The sequence below is a fragment of the Cheilinus undulatus genome, linkage group 18 (genome assembly GCF_018320785.1).
Source record: "Cheilinus undulatus linkage group 18, ASM1832078v1, whole genome shotgun sequence".
In the NCBI taxonomy this organism is placed as follows: Eukaryota; Metazoa; Chordata; class Actinopteri; order Labriformes; family Labridae; genus Cheilinus; species Cheilinus undulatus.
The window spans coordinates 34,284,375-34,301,728 of NC_054882.1; the positions used below are offsets into that span (position 1 = coordinate 34,284,375).

Sequence of the window (17,354 nt, forward strand, 5' to 3'; positions counted from 1 at the left end):
TAAAGATGGCGGCTCGCAGTGTCAGGTCGTGTGTTGTGAAACGGTTATTCCTTAATATTTAAGAGTTTTAAGAATATAAGATAACTATATTTTATATTAAATGAAAATGTGCTGCTGCTACGTTATCAGTTTAACCCGGTGGTGACATTTAAGGATGCTAACGATTACTTGAAAGGTGTTCAAAGCTACTGTGGAAAGACAAGATATAGTCGTAGAAAATGTTTTCAGCTTTATGGTCGAGACGGTCATGTCAGGCTCTCTGCAGCCAGGGACGGAGGACACTGAGCCTGTTCTCCAGCTCCGGGCCTTCTAACTGGAATAAAGTGGTCTCGGATGCAGAGAAAATAGTCGGATATCCAACTTCATTCATGAGTCTCCGCTGCCTGCTCAGTGACGAACTCAGCAATGTCGCCATGCACGTGAGGAAGCTGGTCGGGACTCAACACCCTTTACTCAACACTGCAAGGTAACAACCCATAGTTAGCTGTAACAACCTCTTCAAATCACCCTTGTGTCCTCTACACTACTGCTTATGGCTGTCTTCCTCCATGCTGAATAAACCAGAGTTGGTATGATCCAGACTGTCAGTAAGTCATTAAGCTGTAAGCATTTTTAGACACTTCACTCAAATATAGTGGAGTTATAATTAATGGTTTTGGTACTGTGGACACAAAGTGGTATTTAAAACGTTAAATGTCTGTTAATGTCTAAATTTTAATAGACATGGAGTTATGAAACTGGTTAAAAGATAGATTTGCTTTAATTGGAGATTTATGTTAATATAATAATTTAGCCAGTGTTTTTTTGGATGTGTCCACCTTGTAGACTTTGGGTGCTAAGGGCCCATAAACAAATCTTGCAGTGTATTTCGTGTACTTTATAGACTTTGGCTGCTATGAATTTAAGAGGGATCTGAGGGTGAAGATAGAGGATGGCTTTAGAATGTAGAGATAAGTCAAATTAGTGCTGTACGATTTGGAAATGTGCATTTGCAATTATACTGGCTGGTACTGCAATTTGCAGTTGTGATTGTGACATAATACATAAATGGTATCATGAGAGCTTGGTCACAAGGACGGTGCAGAGAATAATGATAGTTTTGAAGTGTCTATTTCTCAACTCAAAACATACAAATATGAAGTAGTTTAAAAGATACTAAACCTAAAGTTTTTACAGTGCTAATTTCAGAAAAACATATATCAAAATAATAATAATAATAATAACTAGAAAAGCACTCTGAGAGCGCAGACCTCCGCCATTAGCCCTATCTCCCAATAGTAAAGCTTCTTTAAAAAATTCCTGGATCCAGACAGTGATCCGGATCACTCCCAAAATCTAACCAGTTCTTTCTTATGCCATTTCTGACATATCCTGAAAATTTCATCAAAATCTGTGCATAAGTTTTTGAGTTATGTTGCTAACAAACTAATAAACAAGCTCTCACGATCACATAACCTCCTTGGCGGAGGTGATAATGATAATACATTGTAAACTGTTTTAAACACAGAGGTCTTTTTGCAGGCATTTCATAAACTGAACTATACTTTATACAAGAATTATTGAATTTTTTTTATACAATTCTGTAATTGTATGGCCCAACTTTGCAGCTGCTATTAGATTAATTGTGCAAGACTAATTCAAGTCACTCAAACATGAACAACCTTGACCTCTCCTGCAGATGCATGTTGGATATCACATTTCATCATCCCATATGTTTCTAAACAACAGTTGTGTGAAATCAATAAGTCATTATCAGTGGTTTGTTTCTACTGTGGCATTGATTATGACATATTCAGTTTATACTGTTCTTCTGACACCATCTAAACTTGGGTCCAAGGCTTGACTGGTAATCTGGAATACTGGGCATTTTCCCAGTCACATTGTCTGCTGTAGGGCTGCCCACAGCCCTCCCATCCCCACTCTGTTTGCCCCACTCAAAAATGGAAGAAATTGAATATCAGAACGAAACGGTATGTAGGCTCTGTAAGTAAAATTATCACAAACACTTTAATAGATACAAGTGTAAAGACTGCAATCCTTGTGATGCTGCACATTGTGAATATTTATATTTAATGTAGGCCTATTTAATTTCTAGATATATTCAAATTAATAATTCTAATATATCATTAACTGTTGCAGAGATGTTTTTTTTTTATTTAGAATGGTGCTTACTTTTTTTACCTCAGACTAGGGTTGCAAACACCATAATTTCAGTATTTTTTCTGTTCCTTTTCTTGAAAACAGTGCAATACCAGAATACCAGTACGAGTGGCTGATCACTATCGGTATCAAGCAGGCTTGGATCATTTAAAACATTTTATGGATCTTCTCAAGATGGCATTGTGAGCAAGGTAGGCAGGCTCAGTGTCAATAGTGAAGTAGACGGCAGTAAGTTGGCTCCAGTCAACCATTCGGTTTAATACAGCTCAAGCCTCAGCTACAAGAGGGAGCATGTCTGCTACCATCAACAACCACTGAACAGGTGAACAGAACTGGCTACCAACATCTCCAGTGATGTTTCTATACCCACAGAGCTGAACCAACAAACTTGCTAAAGGTGCTAGGAAACAGTCATAACGGCACACTTACAAGGCCACCACCTCAGTGACAAACAAAGGACCTGTCTGAAGAGTAGAAAACACAACAGGTTAGCATGGAAGCTAGCTTGCCCACTAGTAGGAAGATGATGGGCTGCTAAATTATAAGATACATGTAGTGTAAGCGTAAACAAAGTACACTGCTATCACCCTAGCCTTGCAGTAAAAAGCCTGACAGGCATATTGGAAAATATAAGTTCAAGTATCCAGTCAATTTCCTAGACCACTGCACTCTGCCATAGTCTAATTTGTATTGCCATAGTCTAATTTGTATTGCCATAGTCTAATTTGTATTGCCATAGTCTAATTTGCATTGCCATAGTCTAATTTGTATTGCCATAGTCTAATTTATATTGCCATAGTCTAATTTGTATTGCCATAGTCTAATTTGTATTGCCATAGTCTAATTTGCTTTGCCATAGTCTAATTTGCATTGCCATAGTCTAATTTGTATTGCCATAGTCTAATTTGCATTGCCATAGTCTAATTTATTTTGCCATAGTCTAATTTATATTGCCATAGTCTAATTTGTATTGCCATAGTCTAATTTGTATTGCCATAGTCTAATTTATATTGCCATAGTCTAATTTGTATTGCCATAGTCTAATTTATTTTGCCATAGTCTAATTTGTATTGCCATAGTCTAATTTGTATTGCCATAGTCTAATTTATTTTGCCATAGTCTAATTTGTATTGCCATTGTCTAATTTGTATTGCCATAGTCGTATTTGCCCCACCAGCATAACCTTTTCAAAAAGCCAATGTCGGTCTGCTCAGCAGAGAACGGTACATGCAAATGAGCTGTGCCGTGCAGAGCTTAACAGAAACTTAAATTAATGCGTTGTTGAAATAGATTGTGTTCTATTTAGGCTAATAAACATAAAATATAAACTGCACTATAAATTATGGAATAAAAATAGACACTAATACAGGAAATAAAGGGCTGGTGGTGATGAGTTATAGTAAAAAATCCATTAAAGACAAGGTAAAAATAGTCTTTAAATGTCAGAAACACATTTTGTTTTTGAAAACTGTAAATGGCAAATAAGATTAATCAGGACACCTTTAAGAGTAAATTTATAAAGGGAACAAAATTTCCATAGATAAGGCCTCTTCGTTTTGCTCTTAAACACAAGAAGATCGCTGCATTTAGCTCCAGAATGTCACATTTTTCTGCAAAAAAACGTTATAAAAAGGGACAAAAGGCTAGCACATACAATGATGTCGTATTTAATCAGCTGTCAGCTGCTGGTGTAAGCTAAAAACTGTCAGAGCTAAATGTTCTCCCGTCCAGGGCAGTTTAAATCTGTTTGATTATAAGTCAAGTAAAGTTGAGTAGAGCAGTTTTGTAAAGATGCTAAAAGTGAAAAAAGTTACAGAAGCAATTTGAAAAAAATACTGTGTTAGCAGGAAATTCATTGCTTTCATCAGATTATAGGACAAATGCTCAAATCCTGACATGTTATTTTTTCTTTATTCAAATTTGTTAATCAAACAGACATTGTTCACTACATTTCATTAGCTTTCATAGACATTGATACTGCTGGTCTTGGTTATTTCCTTCCTTATGTTGTTGCTATAGCAGCCTTTCTTGTCAGAGCTCATTAATGCTGTGGCCAATTAATCAGATAATTAATAAGATAATTAGTCAGTTAATGGAACAGACATATCACTGGTGTTCACACTTAAAGATTGTGCTGCAGTCTGTGAGAATCACAGCAGGCAGCTGAAGATGTGAGCATTGTTTTTTTTTTTTCATTCAAATTTGCTTTATCGGCATGAACAGATCTGTTACTGCCAAACAGTGTACAAAATACAGAAACACGTGACGTAACTTGTTAATTGGCTGAGAAGTTACATAATATTGAGGTGAGTCTCAAAGACTTAACTTTGAACACCATTACAAATGGTTGATGATAAAGTAACACAACAAGAAGCAAAAAGTTTATTTGTGCAGTTTATGACAAACCCTCACTCAGCTGCTCCTCCTCCTCAGTGTGGGTGTCACAGCTGCTGTCAGAGGGCTGGACCCAGTGTGTGATGAACAGAGGAGGGGGTTTAGATTGTAATCCAAAAGTGACATAAAGAAAAAAAAAAGAGGAAGATGTTTGATTGAAAATTACATTAGTTTGCTTTTTATTGAACATTTGCTGTTTATTGTACATGAAGACAATTTGTGGAACTTTTTTTCTTCTCTCTTTCAGCTCTGATGTCTACATTCTTAAACACATCTGTTGCTGCTGTACCATTGGCTGATTAGATATTTGTATTAATAAGCATTTAAAAAGTAGGGATGCATGATATTATCAGCCTGATATATTAGGTAAAAAAAGGTAAATATCAGCAGATATCAAAATTTCTGCTGTTATTTAGAGCTGATATTTTGGCTGTGAATATCTGCATATATCCACTGTAAAATTTGGACATATATATACTTATAAATTAGTGGAGTTTTGGCCAACAGACCTATGTAAGTTGAGGTCTTTATCTTTATTTATCCTCATTCTTTAAACTTTAAAGTGTGTTTTAAGAAAAAAAGTTTGTTTCTGTTTTCATCCTCAAACCTTAAATTGTGTTCAAAGGACTGATTTTTTTTAGTTATGAGAAACATATTTAAATATCTATTGATATCGGTATCAGCTAAAATGAATCTATAAACTGTCATACTGGTAATGGCAAAAATCCAATATCGTGCATCCCTATTGAAATTGTGTGCCTACCACCTTTAAGTGATCAATGTACACTAGATTAAAACTGCAATTTCAGCTGAAATTGCATAGGGATGCTGAGAGATGAATTGTGGAAGAACTGCTGAAAATAGCCAAAAGCACAAAAATAACCCAAAATAGCATAAAAATAGCATAAAATGGCACAAAAGTAGCTGAAAATGGCATTCAGTAGTTAAAAAAGATAAAAATAGCTGAAAGTAGCCTAAAAAGCTGAAAATAGCTTAAAATAGCTGAGAGTAGCCTAAAAATAGCTGAAAATACTGAAAATAGCTGAACTCATTGAGTGCCAGCCCTCTTATAAAATGGGAAGTGGCTTGTGCCAGCGTTTTTGGCCATTTGGAGTCATCTTTCAAGACCCACAGAATATTTTGTACTATGACTCTGAACACACAGAATAGCTCAAATGAAAGAAGAAACTCTCTATTTCATCATGGAACAAACCGTTTGTTTGTGCCTTGTTCTGTTCTTGATTTATCCAAAGTTGAATAGAGGCTAGTTTCACCAAAAAGACCACTTTTTCTCTAGAAAGCTGAGAAAAATGCATTTTTCTGGAAGAGAGTCTATCAAGCAAAACAGTGATTTGAATGTTATAATTTTGCCTTCAATGACACAAAAGACATCTGAAAATTGTATTACAAATGTTATTTTTTTGTAAAATAAATATTAAATACAAAATACAGCACAATACAATTGGACGGCCGCCACAGTTAGAAATGAAAAAAGTCATAGCAGTCGAATGACGAAGAAACTTAATTTTTTAAAGTTTAAACGGTGTGAATAAGACAAAGTATGAAGGAGGAGATAGTCGGCGCGGAAGAAGAACAACACACAAAATGGCCTACACGAATATCAATAGTGTGGATGCTCCTCTCACCAGGAAAAGCAAAATTTCCCTGACCTGAGGCTATTATATGCTTTTTTATATGTACCCTTTTGACAGACACTTGAAAAATGTGCTAGCACTAAAACAGACTCAACTTCAAGAATCAGGTTTTCTGAAGAAGTGCACCAAGACACTGTGCTGTAGCAATGAGCTTTGATGGAATATGTTTAATACAATAGGCCTGAGAATAAAATGTGCTTTCTATGCAGATTGTAAGGTCCCTTGAGGATACTTCTGAAATTGGTCCATGTAGATGAATTTGACTTGACAAAGAAGCAATAAATAACTTCTTCCAGACAGATGCAATGTTATCTTATTGCAATTTAACAGATGATCAATAAGATGTAAACCAGACCATAATAAATATCAGAGCCACTTCCCAATAATTTATGTGTTGAAGAATTTGTGAATTTATCAAGCATTCTGGCTCAGATTCATCATGAAATGTGTTTTCCTTGTTTGAATACTTTAATTAGAGGTAAAATTTCAAAGACAAACTGGTCAAAGAGACATGATTATTCAAGTGCATCACTTAATGTTTGTTCCACCTCTCCCAGTTTGGTCGATAAATCCTGTTTTTTTTTTTTTCTCGCTGATGTAAATACCGGGATTAAGGGAAATGCTGTAAATTGATTTTTCCAGCAGGCAAGGGCATAATACACGGCAGTTTACTGGGTTACAGCCCTAAAGAGACTTATTTTTTATGTCCAGCATTTGTAATAGCACAAAGTCAATAGAGCTGATTTGTGATGCAACTGTGAAGCAGGAGTTGAGTATTGATGAAGGAGGAGCTACAACAGGTCACATCTGCCAAATATTATCTACTCCATCACTTTATCTGCCCGGCCTGTCTTCTGTTTTATCAAAGAAATCAGGAACTTAGAGATCCAAGGAAAGAGAACTGGAAGAGAGTCCTCAAACTCAACACCGCCATGCAGACGGGTGTGTTGGAAACAGGAGCCCAAGGGTGTAATAACCTATACACCTAAATTTGATATGACAATCCATTTGGGTGTTGTAGCAGGGAGGTGGTGATGGTGAGGGGGTGAAGCAGACCTCTTGACAGTCTGACTCCTCACTGTCAGCTTGGGTTGGCTGGTTCGTATTTCCCTCTGTGTCTCCGCCATAGACACGCTGCAGATAAAAATATCCACAATAGCAGACAGGCAGACCCTCGTGGAGTTGGGTTTCGGTTTTTCCTTTCCTTTCATTCTCAAAAACTGCAGCTCAGCTAACTTTGCCCCAAAGTCTGGAGTTACAGCGAGGGGACTGTGGCCCTGGAGAGGAAACTTTGCTTGCTTTAAGGACAGTCCTTGAGACTTTGACTCAGTCTAGTATTTCCTTCTGGGGTTCTGTTACCTTTTCTATGTGCAACCTCAAGCTTCATCTTCAAAAGCCTCATTGATAAGATACTTTAAATGGACTTTCCTTATATTGAATGGACAGTGTGGATATGGATGAATTTGGAACTAAAAGATCTTTTGTATTATTTTTATCATTGCAGTGATTCACCAGTTCCATCTTTCTGAGCTCTGACACCGATAAGCTTTGGGCATCTGCTCTGATCTGACACCAGAATTAAATTTATAACCTATATTCCACTCTGTGACGATGAGACTGGGAATCATTCTTGTATAGGTCAGCCCTCGCAACATTCAGTTATAGCACACAGGGAAATTTGATGTTAAGTGACTGAGGCAAGGAGCAACTGGTAGAGATGTGGAGAGAGCAAGAATGGCACTATGATGTTACATCTAGAAAATCCCACCATAGAGTGGAGAAGGAAAGTTGACAGAAATTTCAAGATTTTAAGCTCAACATGCTGCAGGGGCTAATTTTATTAGGTATTGTAGGGGGCGCCACTGATGCCTTTAGCCACGCCCACCAACAAAATACACACCATTTATCTCAATTTCTCACTGGGCTTTTTTGCTAGCAAGTTTCACATCTTAAAAAGTGCATTAGGTGCATGAAAAATCTATTTCCTGTTTCATACATCTTACTTTCTCTTACTAGAAAGTGGCACTGCATATTTTGATAAATACATAGGTCGATGTGTTTGGGTCAGTACTCTCGTTAAGCATGTGACATCCTGTTCAGATTTGATTAAATTTGACTGAGTTATAATGGTCCAAAATTTATGGCGAGGGAACATGGAAACTTCAATATTTGCATTGCTGTAAACCTCACTCCCTCTTACCAAAACTCACATTTTTGTTTCTTCAAAACAGTGCTGAACCAACATCTTGAGGCCTTCCTTACACTAATTTGGCGTGAATATTTGAATAGTTTAAGAACACTATAAATTGTAGTGTAAAACATGGTATTTCCTGTTGCCACAGGGAGGCACAATGATCTGTACGAAATATTCCCACTTGAATGTGTACATGGCTCGTCCCTCATTATGCACTTCCTATTTTCTGAACGGTCTGAAAATGTAAGGGCTCAGGGACGTTTTCTTCAACATCTGGTTAACTTTTCATCATCAAGGTCTCTTCTAGCTGCAAATCAAAGCACAACTTTAAAGGTTAATGTTTGCTCAAAGGATCTGTGGTTTTATGTAAAATTCTTTGGCTAAATGTCCTCAAAAAGTTAACTTTTCCTCGTCAATTGCACTGTTGTAGCTCTGTGACCCACTGACCTCTCGGTGACCCTTTGCTCTCACTGCAGGATGATGTAATGTTGATATAGTAATGATTTACAAACAGGAGTCCATGCATTGTGTTGTATTTAAAAGAACAGGATATTCTAAACTTGTGAATTCCTTTTTGGAGCTTTCTGATTGACAGGTATTGACACGGTTTGGCAGTGGCCTGCGCTGAAAATAGACCTGCCTCGGATCTGAAATGAAACGGTGGGGCGCTCCAGGGACGCGCCGCTGCCAGACTGGAGCGCCGGCTGTGGAAATGCTCTGATAGACTAGAGAGGGAGCGATTTGCTACGCAGTAGAATTCGCCGCCGGATCACAGTGCTGTCACTGTATGTGAAAATTGGAGGTTAGCTGATAACGCTGAAAAAATATCACCTTTTTCATCAGGCCTGATGCACTTGCCTTGCACTTGCAGTGCTCAGGCCCTGATAAATAGATTTATACAAACTGAAACTGTTCTCACAAACTGCCCTTTAGTCTGTGTACCACTTGATAACATCACTCGCCCTCTGCTGTCACAGTGAACCACTATTTCGCTGCTCTGTATGTGCAAAGCAACTATAGCTGTCCACTCCTGTCTGTTGTCCATTGGTTTTTCATGTTGTTAGCATTGTTTCTTAAATGTCATAAAGTTTTGAAAACTGATAAAACATCTCCTTAGATGCAGTTAAAATGGAGTCACTGGTGTGTGATCTGTGAAAGTTAGGAGCCTGTAGAAAAGATGCTGTGTGTATGTGTGTGTGTCAACATCCTAGCTCCAGCTATCTTTAATCCATTAACTCAGCTGATAAATGTTCTTCTATATTCTTTTACAGGCCAGACAAAGCGCCTTTGGAAATGATTTCTGTGCTGCCAACTGTTTTTTAGTGTTTTGTTGCTTTGCAAGAAGTTCCCCCTGTATTTGCAATGTAGCCAACAAATCAACTGCCCCGCTATGTTTTGTTTCATCTGCCTGCTTCATTTTTTAAAACTCATCATCAAATCACCATGCCTCCAAACATGAATGGTGCATAAATAGAAGTGGTAGTAATAGAAATAGTTGTCACCACAAGCTTGAAATAATCCAGACTGCCTATCTTTTGTTGTTAGGACCCTCCATTCCATGCACTGGCTCAGTGAGAGGGCATTTCTTTCTTTTTACAAATCAAACCATGTGTAGAGATTGGTTGACTTACAGTAGGTATTGCTGAGGCCCTCAAGTGCTTCAGTATGATTGTTTTTTTTTTTAAATCATAGCTCCTTGGAATCTGATATTCACTTTTTAATTTTGTCTGATTGTGATATTTAATGTTTTAGGCTCTGTTACAACTGAGCCCCAAACTGTGCAAAAACGTGGGAAGAGCATCAAAACACTGTCAGTTGACTTAGCCATAACTGACAAACTTTTGGGGAGAACTGAATCATTTGCTCATAGAAAGAACAAAGCTGGTATTTAAAGTTAGCTGCATATCTTATCAGGATCCTTGCAGTGTTTTAACATGCATCCCTTTACCATAAAGAATCCCTTTTTGATCCTGAAACAGACCGCTTGTTCATAGGTTGATAGGTTAAACATGCATCATAAAGATTCTGTCCTAAAGGAAAGCAGGCCTCTCAGACTTATCCATTTATTCTCTCTGTGCTTCAGGGGTAAAAGGGAAGATAGAGGATCAATATGTTGCATGAGTTCATATATTTGCATGCATTATTTCCAGCCTCTGCATACCGTGGCTAAAGTTTCCAAATTCCTGCACTGCAATTGCTGAGCAGAAGGTGTGGTGACCTGTTCACAACCCTTTAAAAATGACAGCAGCCCATTTCTCTCTCTCCACTCCCTCTCTCCCACCCTGGAGCACCCACTATCTCTCCTTTTCCACATCATCCTCGCCCCACCCCTTTGCGGGAGGGCGGTTGTGATTGATTGATGTATGCTGGTGTGGGTAGTGACATAAATATTAATCATTTGCCACCCTCAGGCCACTTGCTTACCCGGACTCCCCAAGAGGAGAGCAGCTTCATCATTTTGGCTCTCTAGTCGTTTTCTGTTGAATGGGTGATGCCTCTGTGTTCATGACTGCATCAGATTCCTAGTTCCTCTTTGACAACTGAGTAAAAATTTACAGTGATGGTAGATAAAGCCAATGAAAAGAGCATAACAGTTATATCATGTGGATTATAATTTTTGGGGGAATAGCAGCCCCCTGTGTTGAATATTTTTCAGGGAATGAACAAAGCGTCAAGATTTGTCTGGGTTTTTTTTTCCTTTCGGCACAGAGACACTGTGAACTACACATGCATTTCTTCTGGTATCTTTTCTCACATTCTTATTTCAGTCTGGCCTCTGTTCCCTCCATCTCTCTCTATACCCTCCCTCTCTTCATGCTTTATCTCCCACATCCACTCTCTGTCTCGGGCTGCTCCACCTCCCCCCGTGGTGCAGGGGTGGGTCAGAGAGGGTGGGGGGGGAGGTGGAGGTGGGGTCTCGGGGATGATGGTGGGCTGGTGAAGCCCGTGTCTGGGCATCGAGCGGAGGGGGCGTGGCTGCTTGTCTGCCTCCGAGCCCCTAACGAGAGCGTGATTCATGGCACACGGGGCTCCCATAGGGACAGGATTAGAGGTGCTCTGTCTAACCGCTCCCCAGAGAGAGTAAAAAGATATTTAATCTGTGCACCACGCAGGCACTGCACTGTGTGCTCTGTGTGTGTGTGTGTGTTAATGTGAATTTGTCAGAAGGTTGTTGGCAAGGGGGCGGTTCAACCCCCCCAACCCAAAAGAAAAATACAGTCCTGCAGCAGAACTGATCAATTATATTCCTCTTGTATATTCTTTTACCATGCACAATAAAGCTCAAAAATGCTTTTACTTTTTAAAGCACAATCTACCGTGTGTCAGCAAGTTTCACTTGTGTTAGTGTTTTTATTTATCTTTTTATGTATTTATTTATTAAGTATTGGTCATATTTGTTAATGAAAACACAATTCCAGCAAGAAACTCATAGATGTATCATAGATATAAGGGCAATTTAGAAAATTAACATTAGATAGATGTTTATGACTAACATTTTACTGTTAACAGGACATACAGTAATTATAGCATGTCTAGATGCCATGTGCTTAATTAAGCTTCATGTCAACAAAATAATTAATTTTCCTTACAGGCTAGTCATCAAAATTTTTATAGCACTTTTACAGCTAAATATGGTAAAAGAAAAGCAACAGATTTAACCAATCAAACTGCGTTTTATACATATTTATGTATGTAAGCCTATGCCCTCAAAGGTTATCATTGTTTTGGTTCAGGCGCATCAGTGTAGGTGCCACAAAATCACTCTGATAAACTCCATTTAACACTTTCCACAAAGCCAGGCATGTGCAGTTTCTACTTAGGCTGGGTATCACTATGGATTGCCTGAATCCATTTGATTCCATTCACAATTTGTGATTCAATACAACTGAAAATCAATCATCCAGGGATATTTTAGTTATAAACTTGCATCATATGAAAGACATTATTACCAAACTTGTGTTGGAAATAGTACAAGGAACCTTCCAACTGGGCAAATTATTAAAACATATTAAGAGGTTCATTAAAAATTTACCCCAGACAAGCTGTGTTTCTGTACTTTTACCTCAATGTAGCACATCTTGCATATGGCCTTGTTTTTGTCCATCTTGTCTCAGTCCTTATAGTTTTTAAATCCACAATGCAGCCACACATCCTCTGTAAATTTTGGTGGCAACTTCAGTGGAGCAGAGCTGCCACATGAGGTTCCATAATGGTTTTTTTAAAGGCAGATATCAGCACAAGTCACTTATTGCGGCTCCAAGGTCAGTCTCAAGTCTCTTAGGGTAAGTCACGTCATATGGCGCACCTCATTTGCCATCCCTAGCACTCACTGGCAGCAGCGCGTCGACAGTTGAGCTTCCCGCCAGCCACTTCATGGCCAGGTTCACCGCCTTTTCAGGCAATTGTGGCTCAGTAGTTGTGGTCGGTTGTCCCGCAATTGAAAGGTTGTAGGTGCGATCCTTAGCTCCTGTAGACACGTCGGTGTGTCCCCTAGGCATTTGAATGGGATTAGTTAATACTGATGGTCTATAGCAACCTCTGCCATCAGTGTGTGAATGTGGAGTGAATGGAGTACACCTGCAATGTAAGAGCGCATTGATTAGTCAGATGTCTAGAAAGGAGCTGTACGAGCTCAAGTCTTTTTTACCATTGAAGTGAAAAGACGATAAAAGCAGTGGTATTTTATCAGCAGCCGAGGCCTCCCACTTATTCTACACCTTGAACAAAAGATGGTGCTAAATTTCTGTGCTTCTTAACAGAGCTGCTACTACAGCAGCTGAGAGGGGCAAACAGCTGTTCACTCTGGAAAACACCTGCCAGCTGTGGCCAGCCTGCTGTGGGGCATTCACGTGTTTGCCGGTGTGGGCTTCTTCATAAAAAATAATCGGGGCAATCATTTAAACCCGTGCCCATTGTGTTTTGGCCTTAATGATTAGAATTAGGTAGTAGCAATAGTTATTTTGTCAATAAAATATATTTCCATACTACATGTTTTCAGATACAGGTCATGCATTTTGGTGCTGCAATGTCCACCTTTTATAAACTGCACTGTTAAAAAGACGACAATCTATTCACCAGAGTTTGTATTCTTAATTGTGTTAACATGAAAATTAAAATAGCTATTATTTAACTAGAAAATACATGTTAGACCAATAATGTGCACCTCAATGACCAAATATGTAATTGTAAATTAGCAGAATTTGCAATTTGTTGTTGGCACAACAAAGTAGGAAAAAATAGCCATAATGCAGTTCTGACGTTGAATGAATTCACACATGCGCATTGGTTCAGCACAAGCACGCGCGTGCGCGTCCTCTCCCTCACTGGACCTTAGCCCTTGGCGCGCAATTTTTGGAAGACTTTTCTGGAGGAGTCTGGAATAAACTTGATGGAGGACGACACCAAGATTCAAAGGTAATGTCAGTTTAAACTTAAAGTTGTGAATTTAATTCTTGAACTGTTCCATGCAGCCAAATTTTTATCTAAATTGAAAAAAACGAGTGACTGAAGAGCTTGCTAGCATTGTCTAGATATTAGCTTAAGTCAGCCGTTAAGCTTGAGGCAGTGAAAAGAAACAAGTTATGACCATGGCAGCAGGTATGACTTTTGTGACAATTACCAGTAGATTTTAAGTTTTATCGACAGGTTTTCTGTTTTGTTTTGTTTTGTTTTTTTTTTTGTTTTTTTTCGTAGCTTGGTGGAACAGTAACTAGCGAGCAAGCTAAAAAAAATGCCAACTCATAGCCTGGCTAACTGAAATGCTACCTGAGGGTATATTTCTGTACCTTTGTGTCTGTGTGACAGAAAATGTCCTCTCAGGGTCCACTTCTGTACCTCTAAAGTCCCGACAGTTTATAAGGACTGTTGGTTAGCTGGTGTACTGAGAGCTTTAACTTATTATTGTGTTAGATTGTAGAGAACTGATGAGTAAAGGGGTTCACATGTTATTTAAAATATCCCCTTTCATGTTGTTACTGTTTTAAATCGGTTGTTAAACGTTTCTTACGTCTTAAAGTGAATAAAACTGTAGTTTATCTGGGTCGTTTGTGACGTTATTTTACGTAGTTGTGATGGCGTCATCGCAGTGGTATGCCGTTACTGTTTACAGAGGTGTATGCAGACAGGTGAGCTGACTCTGCCCTTTGCTAAAAACTACACCAGTAAGGTAGAAGGCTGATAAAATGTAACGCTTCTTTGCTGCATTAATGGTTCAGTTGTTAAATATATGGGTCTTATCGGAGTGTTTTGTCGACCATCGGACCGTTAGCAGGCTATCAGTTGGCTTGTTTGTTTACTTTTAGGCTAACGTGACTTAAATGAGTGAAGCTCCCGTGCGTTTCCCTCTCCGCCTCCAACAGGAGACTGTCAGAAGAAAAGGACCCGTTGCCGTTTGTCTTTTAATTTCCTGCCATTCCGTGCTCATGCAGTGTTTGTTTATTGGTCGCAGATTGTTTTTAATATTATTAAACGTAGCATTTGCACGGACTGATGTTACGTTGTAAATAGCGACCGTGTTAATCAGTGACTTTCAGCCAAACGGATGTTAATAACGGAAACTTTCCCCACGAATTCGCTCTGTTTTCCCTTTTTCACCCAGTTCATATCAGAAGAGTATTTTCTTGGTGTACTTTAGGCTAAATATAGCGGTTGGGACAGATTTAGTCGTTTGCACCAGCTGAAAGTCCGTGATGCATTTATGTAAAGCAAGTAAGTCACTGGTTAACACGATCACCAGTTACACCACAACAGCAGCTAAAAATGCAAGCTGCCATATCCCATGTTTTTGATTTATTGGCCAGATCAACAGTGTTCCAATCAGTTAAGTCTGTTAGGTGTTTAGTTAAGCCAGAAAAAATATTGCTCATACTAGTACATGGCAGTTTAACCCTACGTTTTTGAAAGAAGTGATGAATTAACCTTTAATGTGTGTTGTAAAAATGACAGTTCTCTCTCCTTTTCTGTGTGATCATTCTTGTAGGTCATGGAGTAGATGGCAAACAACAGTCTGGCATCACAGAACACTTGGTGTCACAACTCTTTTACTGGTTCATTCAAGAAGCAAGCGAAGTTCAGGCCAACAGTATTTGTAGGACAGTATGACCAGATCCTGGGGAATTCTTCATGAAGTGTTGGCTTGAGAAGGGTAACATTTGTAATGCAAAAAAATCCTTGAGTCTGGAAAGATATTGTCTATATTTTATATATATTGAAAGATATCATCTCATCTGAATAGAAGGTGGATTTATTGTTGTTTTAACTACTAATTAAAATATGTAAGTATTCAAACCCTGAATTTACACCACACAATTAAACTATTCCACTGCAAGTGCATGTCTACTTAAAAAAAACTGACTGATGTAGGGGTAAGATCAGCAAAACACTGAAAAGTACATGTACACATTAGTTATAATGGTTCCTAGTGTATTTGTAAAAATGATATTCTAGATCCATCATACTGTGTCATTAATCTTCATTCTTAATTGATGTTATAGAAAGTAAAAAATTCACATACTTTTAGCACTTTTTATACACTGCTGGGTAACTTAACCCACAGCATTTTTTATTGGATCAGTATAACTATATATGGGTATCTTTTGATATTGTGATTTCAAAACATCACAAGTAACTTATTGTATATATTTATTTTATCATTTGATAATGAATGTTTATTTTGCTTTATTATTTTGTTTTAGATACCTTGAACTCTTGACAAAGTGGAAGGAAGTAAAAAGAAATTTGGGTACCAAACACCAAGAGTTTCCTAGTGCTGCAAGAACTTGTTGCAGATATGTGCCAGGGGTGAGTGGATTGATATAGCTGCATGTATTTATTACAAATGTTTTTTTCACAATTACATGTAACTGTATGTTTCTGGGACAAGGCTAAAGCCCAAAACACCAACACCAGACCACTGCATTGTGTTATATGATATGACACACCTCAATTGCCATGCCATCAATTTTACACTTCAACAACAGTAACCGAAAGTGGTTTTCTCAGGTAAACACTTTGCCAGCTGCAGCCGGCTGCACCCGGGAATAGAGCAGTGGCTTAAAATGCTCTGGTGCTGATAGAAAGTAATGGGGGCGGTCGTTTGGATGTGGGTTTGACAGTGCCAGTGTGTTTTGGGCTTTCGGTTGTCAATGGTTATTTCATAGCTTCATGTATTGATTGTTATCTAATTAGTCAGTTTATCATGTGGTTACGTTGGCATTAAATAATTACCATAACATCTACCATTGATCTTAAAACAAAACCTCCAACATAAAAATAACAAAGAATTGAAATTATGTCAGTGATACAAATGTCCTTGTGATGAATATAGATTATTACCATAATAATCATAAAAATGTTCTTGTAATCTTTCACTTTAAAATGATTAAAAAAAAATTGCAACAAGATAAGTATTGCAGACCTTTGCAAGGTGGTAAAAGGAGATCCCGGATGGCATAACAATTGATGATGTACTGAAGAAATGCCCTTTCCTAAGTCTGGCTTCACATGTAAGTGACACTAGTTGTGGTACTTCAGTCTGCTTCCATCTGTTGAAAGACACAGTCTGTGTTATGTAAGCAAACTTAGCACTTTTAACAGTACAAGATAATGCTGCAATGAAAGCAAGAAAGATGTTTCTGAAATTATCTGGTTCCTACTCTCTTTGTTAAGATGGTGTGGAAAAGAAGTCATGAATCTTCCCTCTATCACTTCTTTCAGTTTTAAGGAGAGGTTGATGTAATCCATCCATTTGCTGTGAACCTGTGCCAGTGCCAGTGAGAGGGCTATAACCACATACATCTGAACGTGATCAAGCTGAGGATGAAAATCTCCAATGGCTAAATGTACTCTATGGCAACAAAACACTGGGATTTGGTCTACCAGGTATTTTGCGGTTTCATTTTGGATATAAGTAAATTATTCAAGCATATTGATAATATGGTCTGTTTGTATAG

General features: G+C 38.3%; 1 protein-coding gene across 1 annotated transcript in view; it reads left to right on the forward strand.

Annotated features, from left to right (window-relative positions):
- Positions 1-17,354, forward strand: part of pdss2 (prenyl (decaprenyl) diphosphate synthase, subunit 2) — a 66,078-nt gene continuing 48,724 nt past the window's right edge. Inside the window, exon 1 of the mRNA XM_041813362.1 lies at positions 1-466. Coding sequence (XP_041669296.1) covers positions 219-466 — 248 coding nt within the window. The 5' untranslated portion in view covers positions 1-218. The remainder of the gene's footprint in view (positions 467-17,354) is intronic.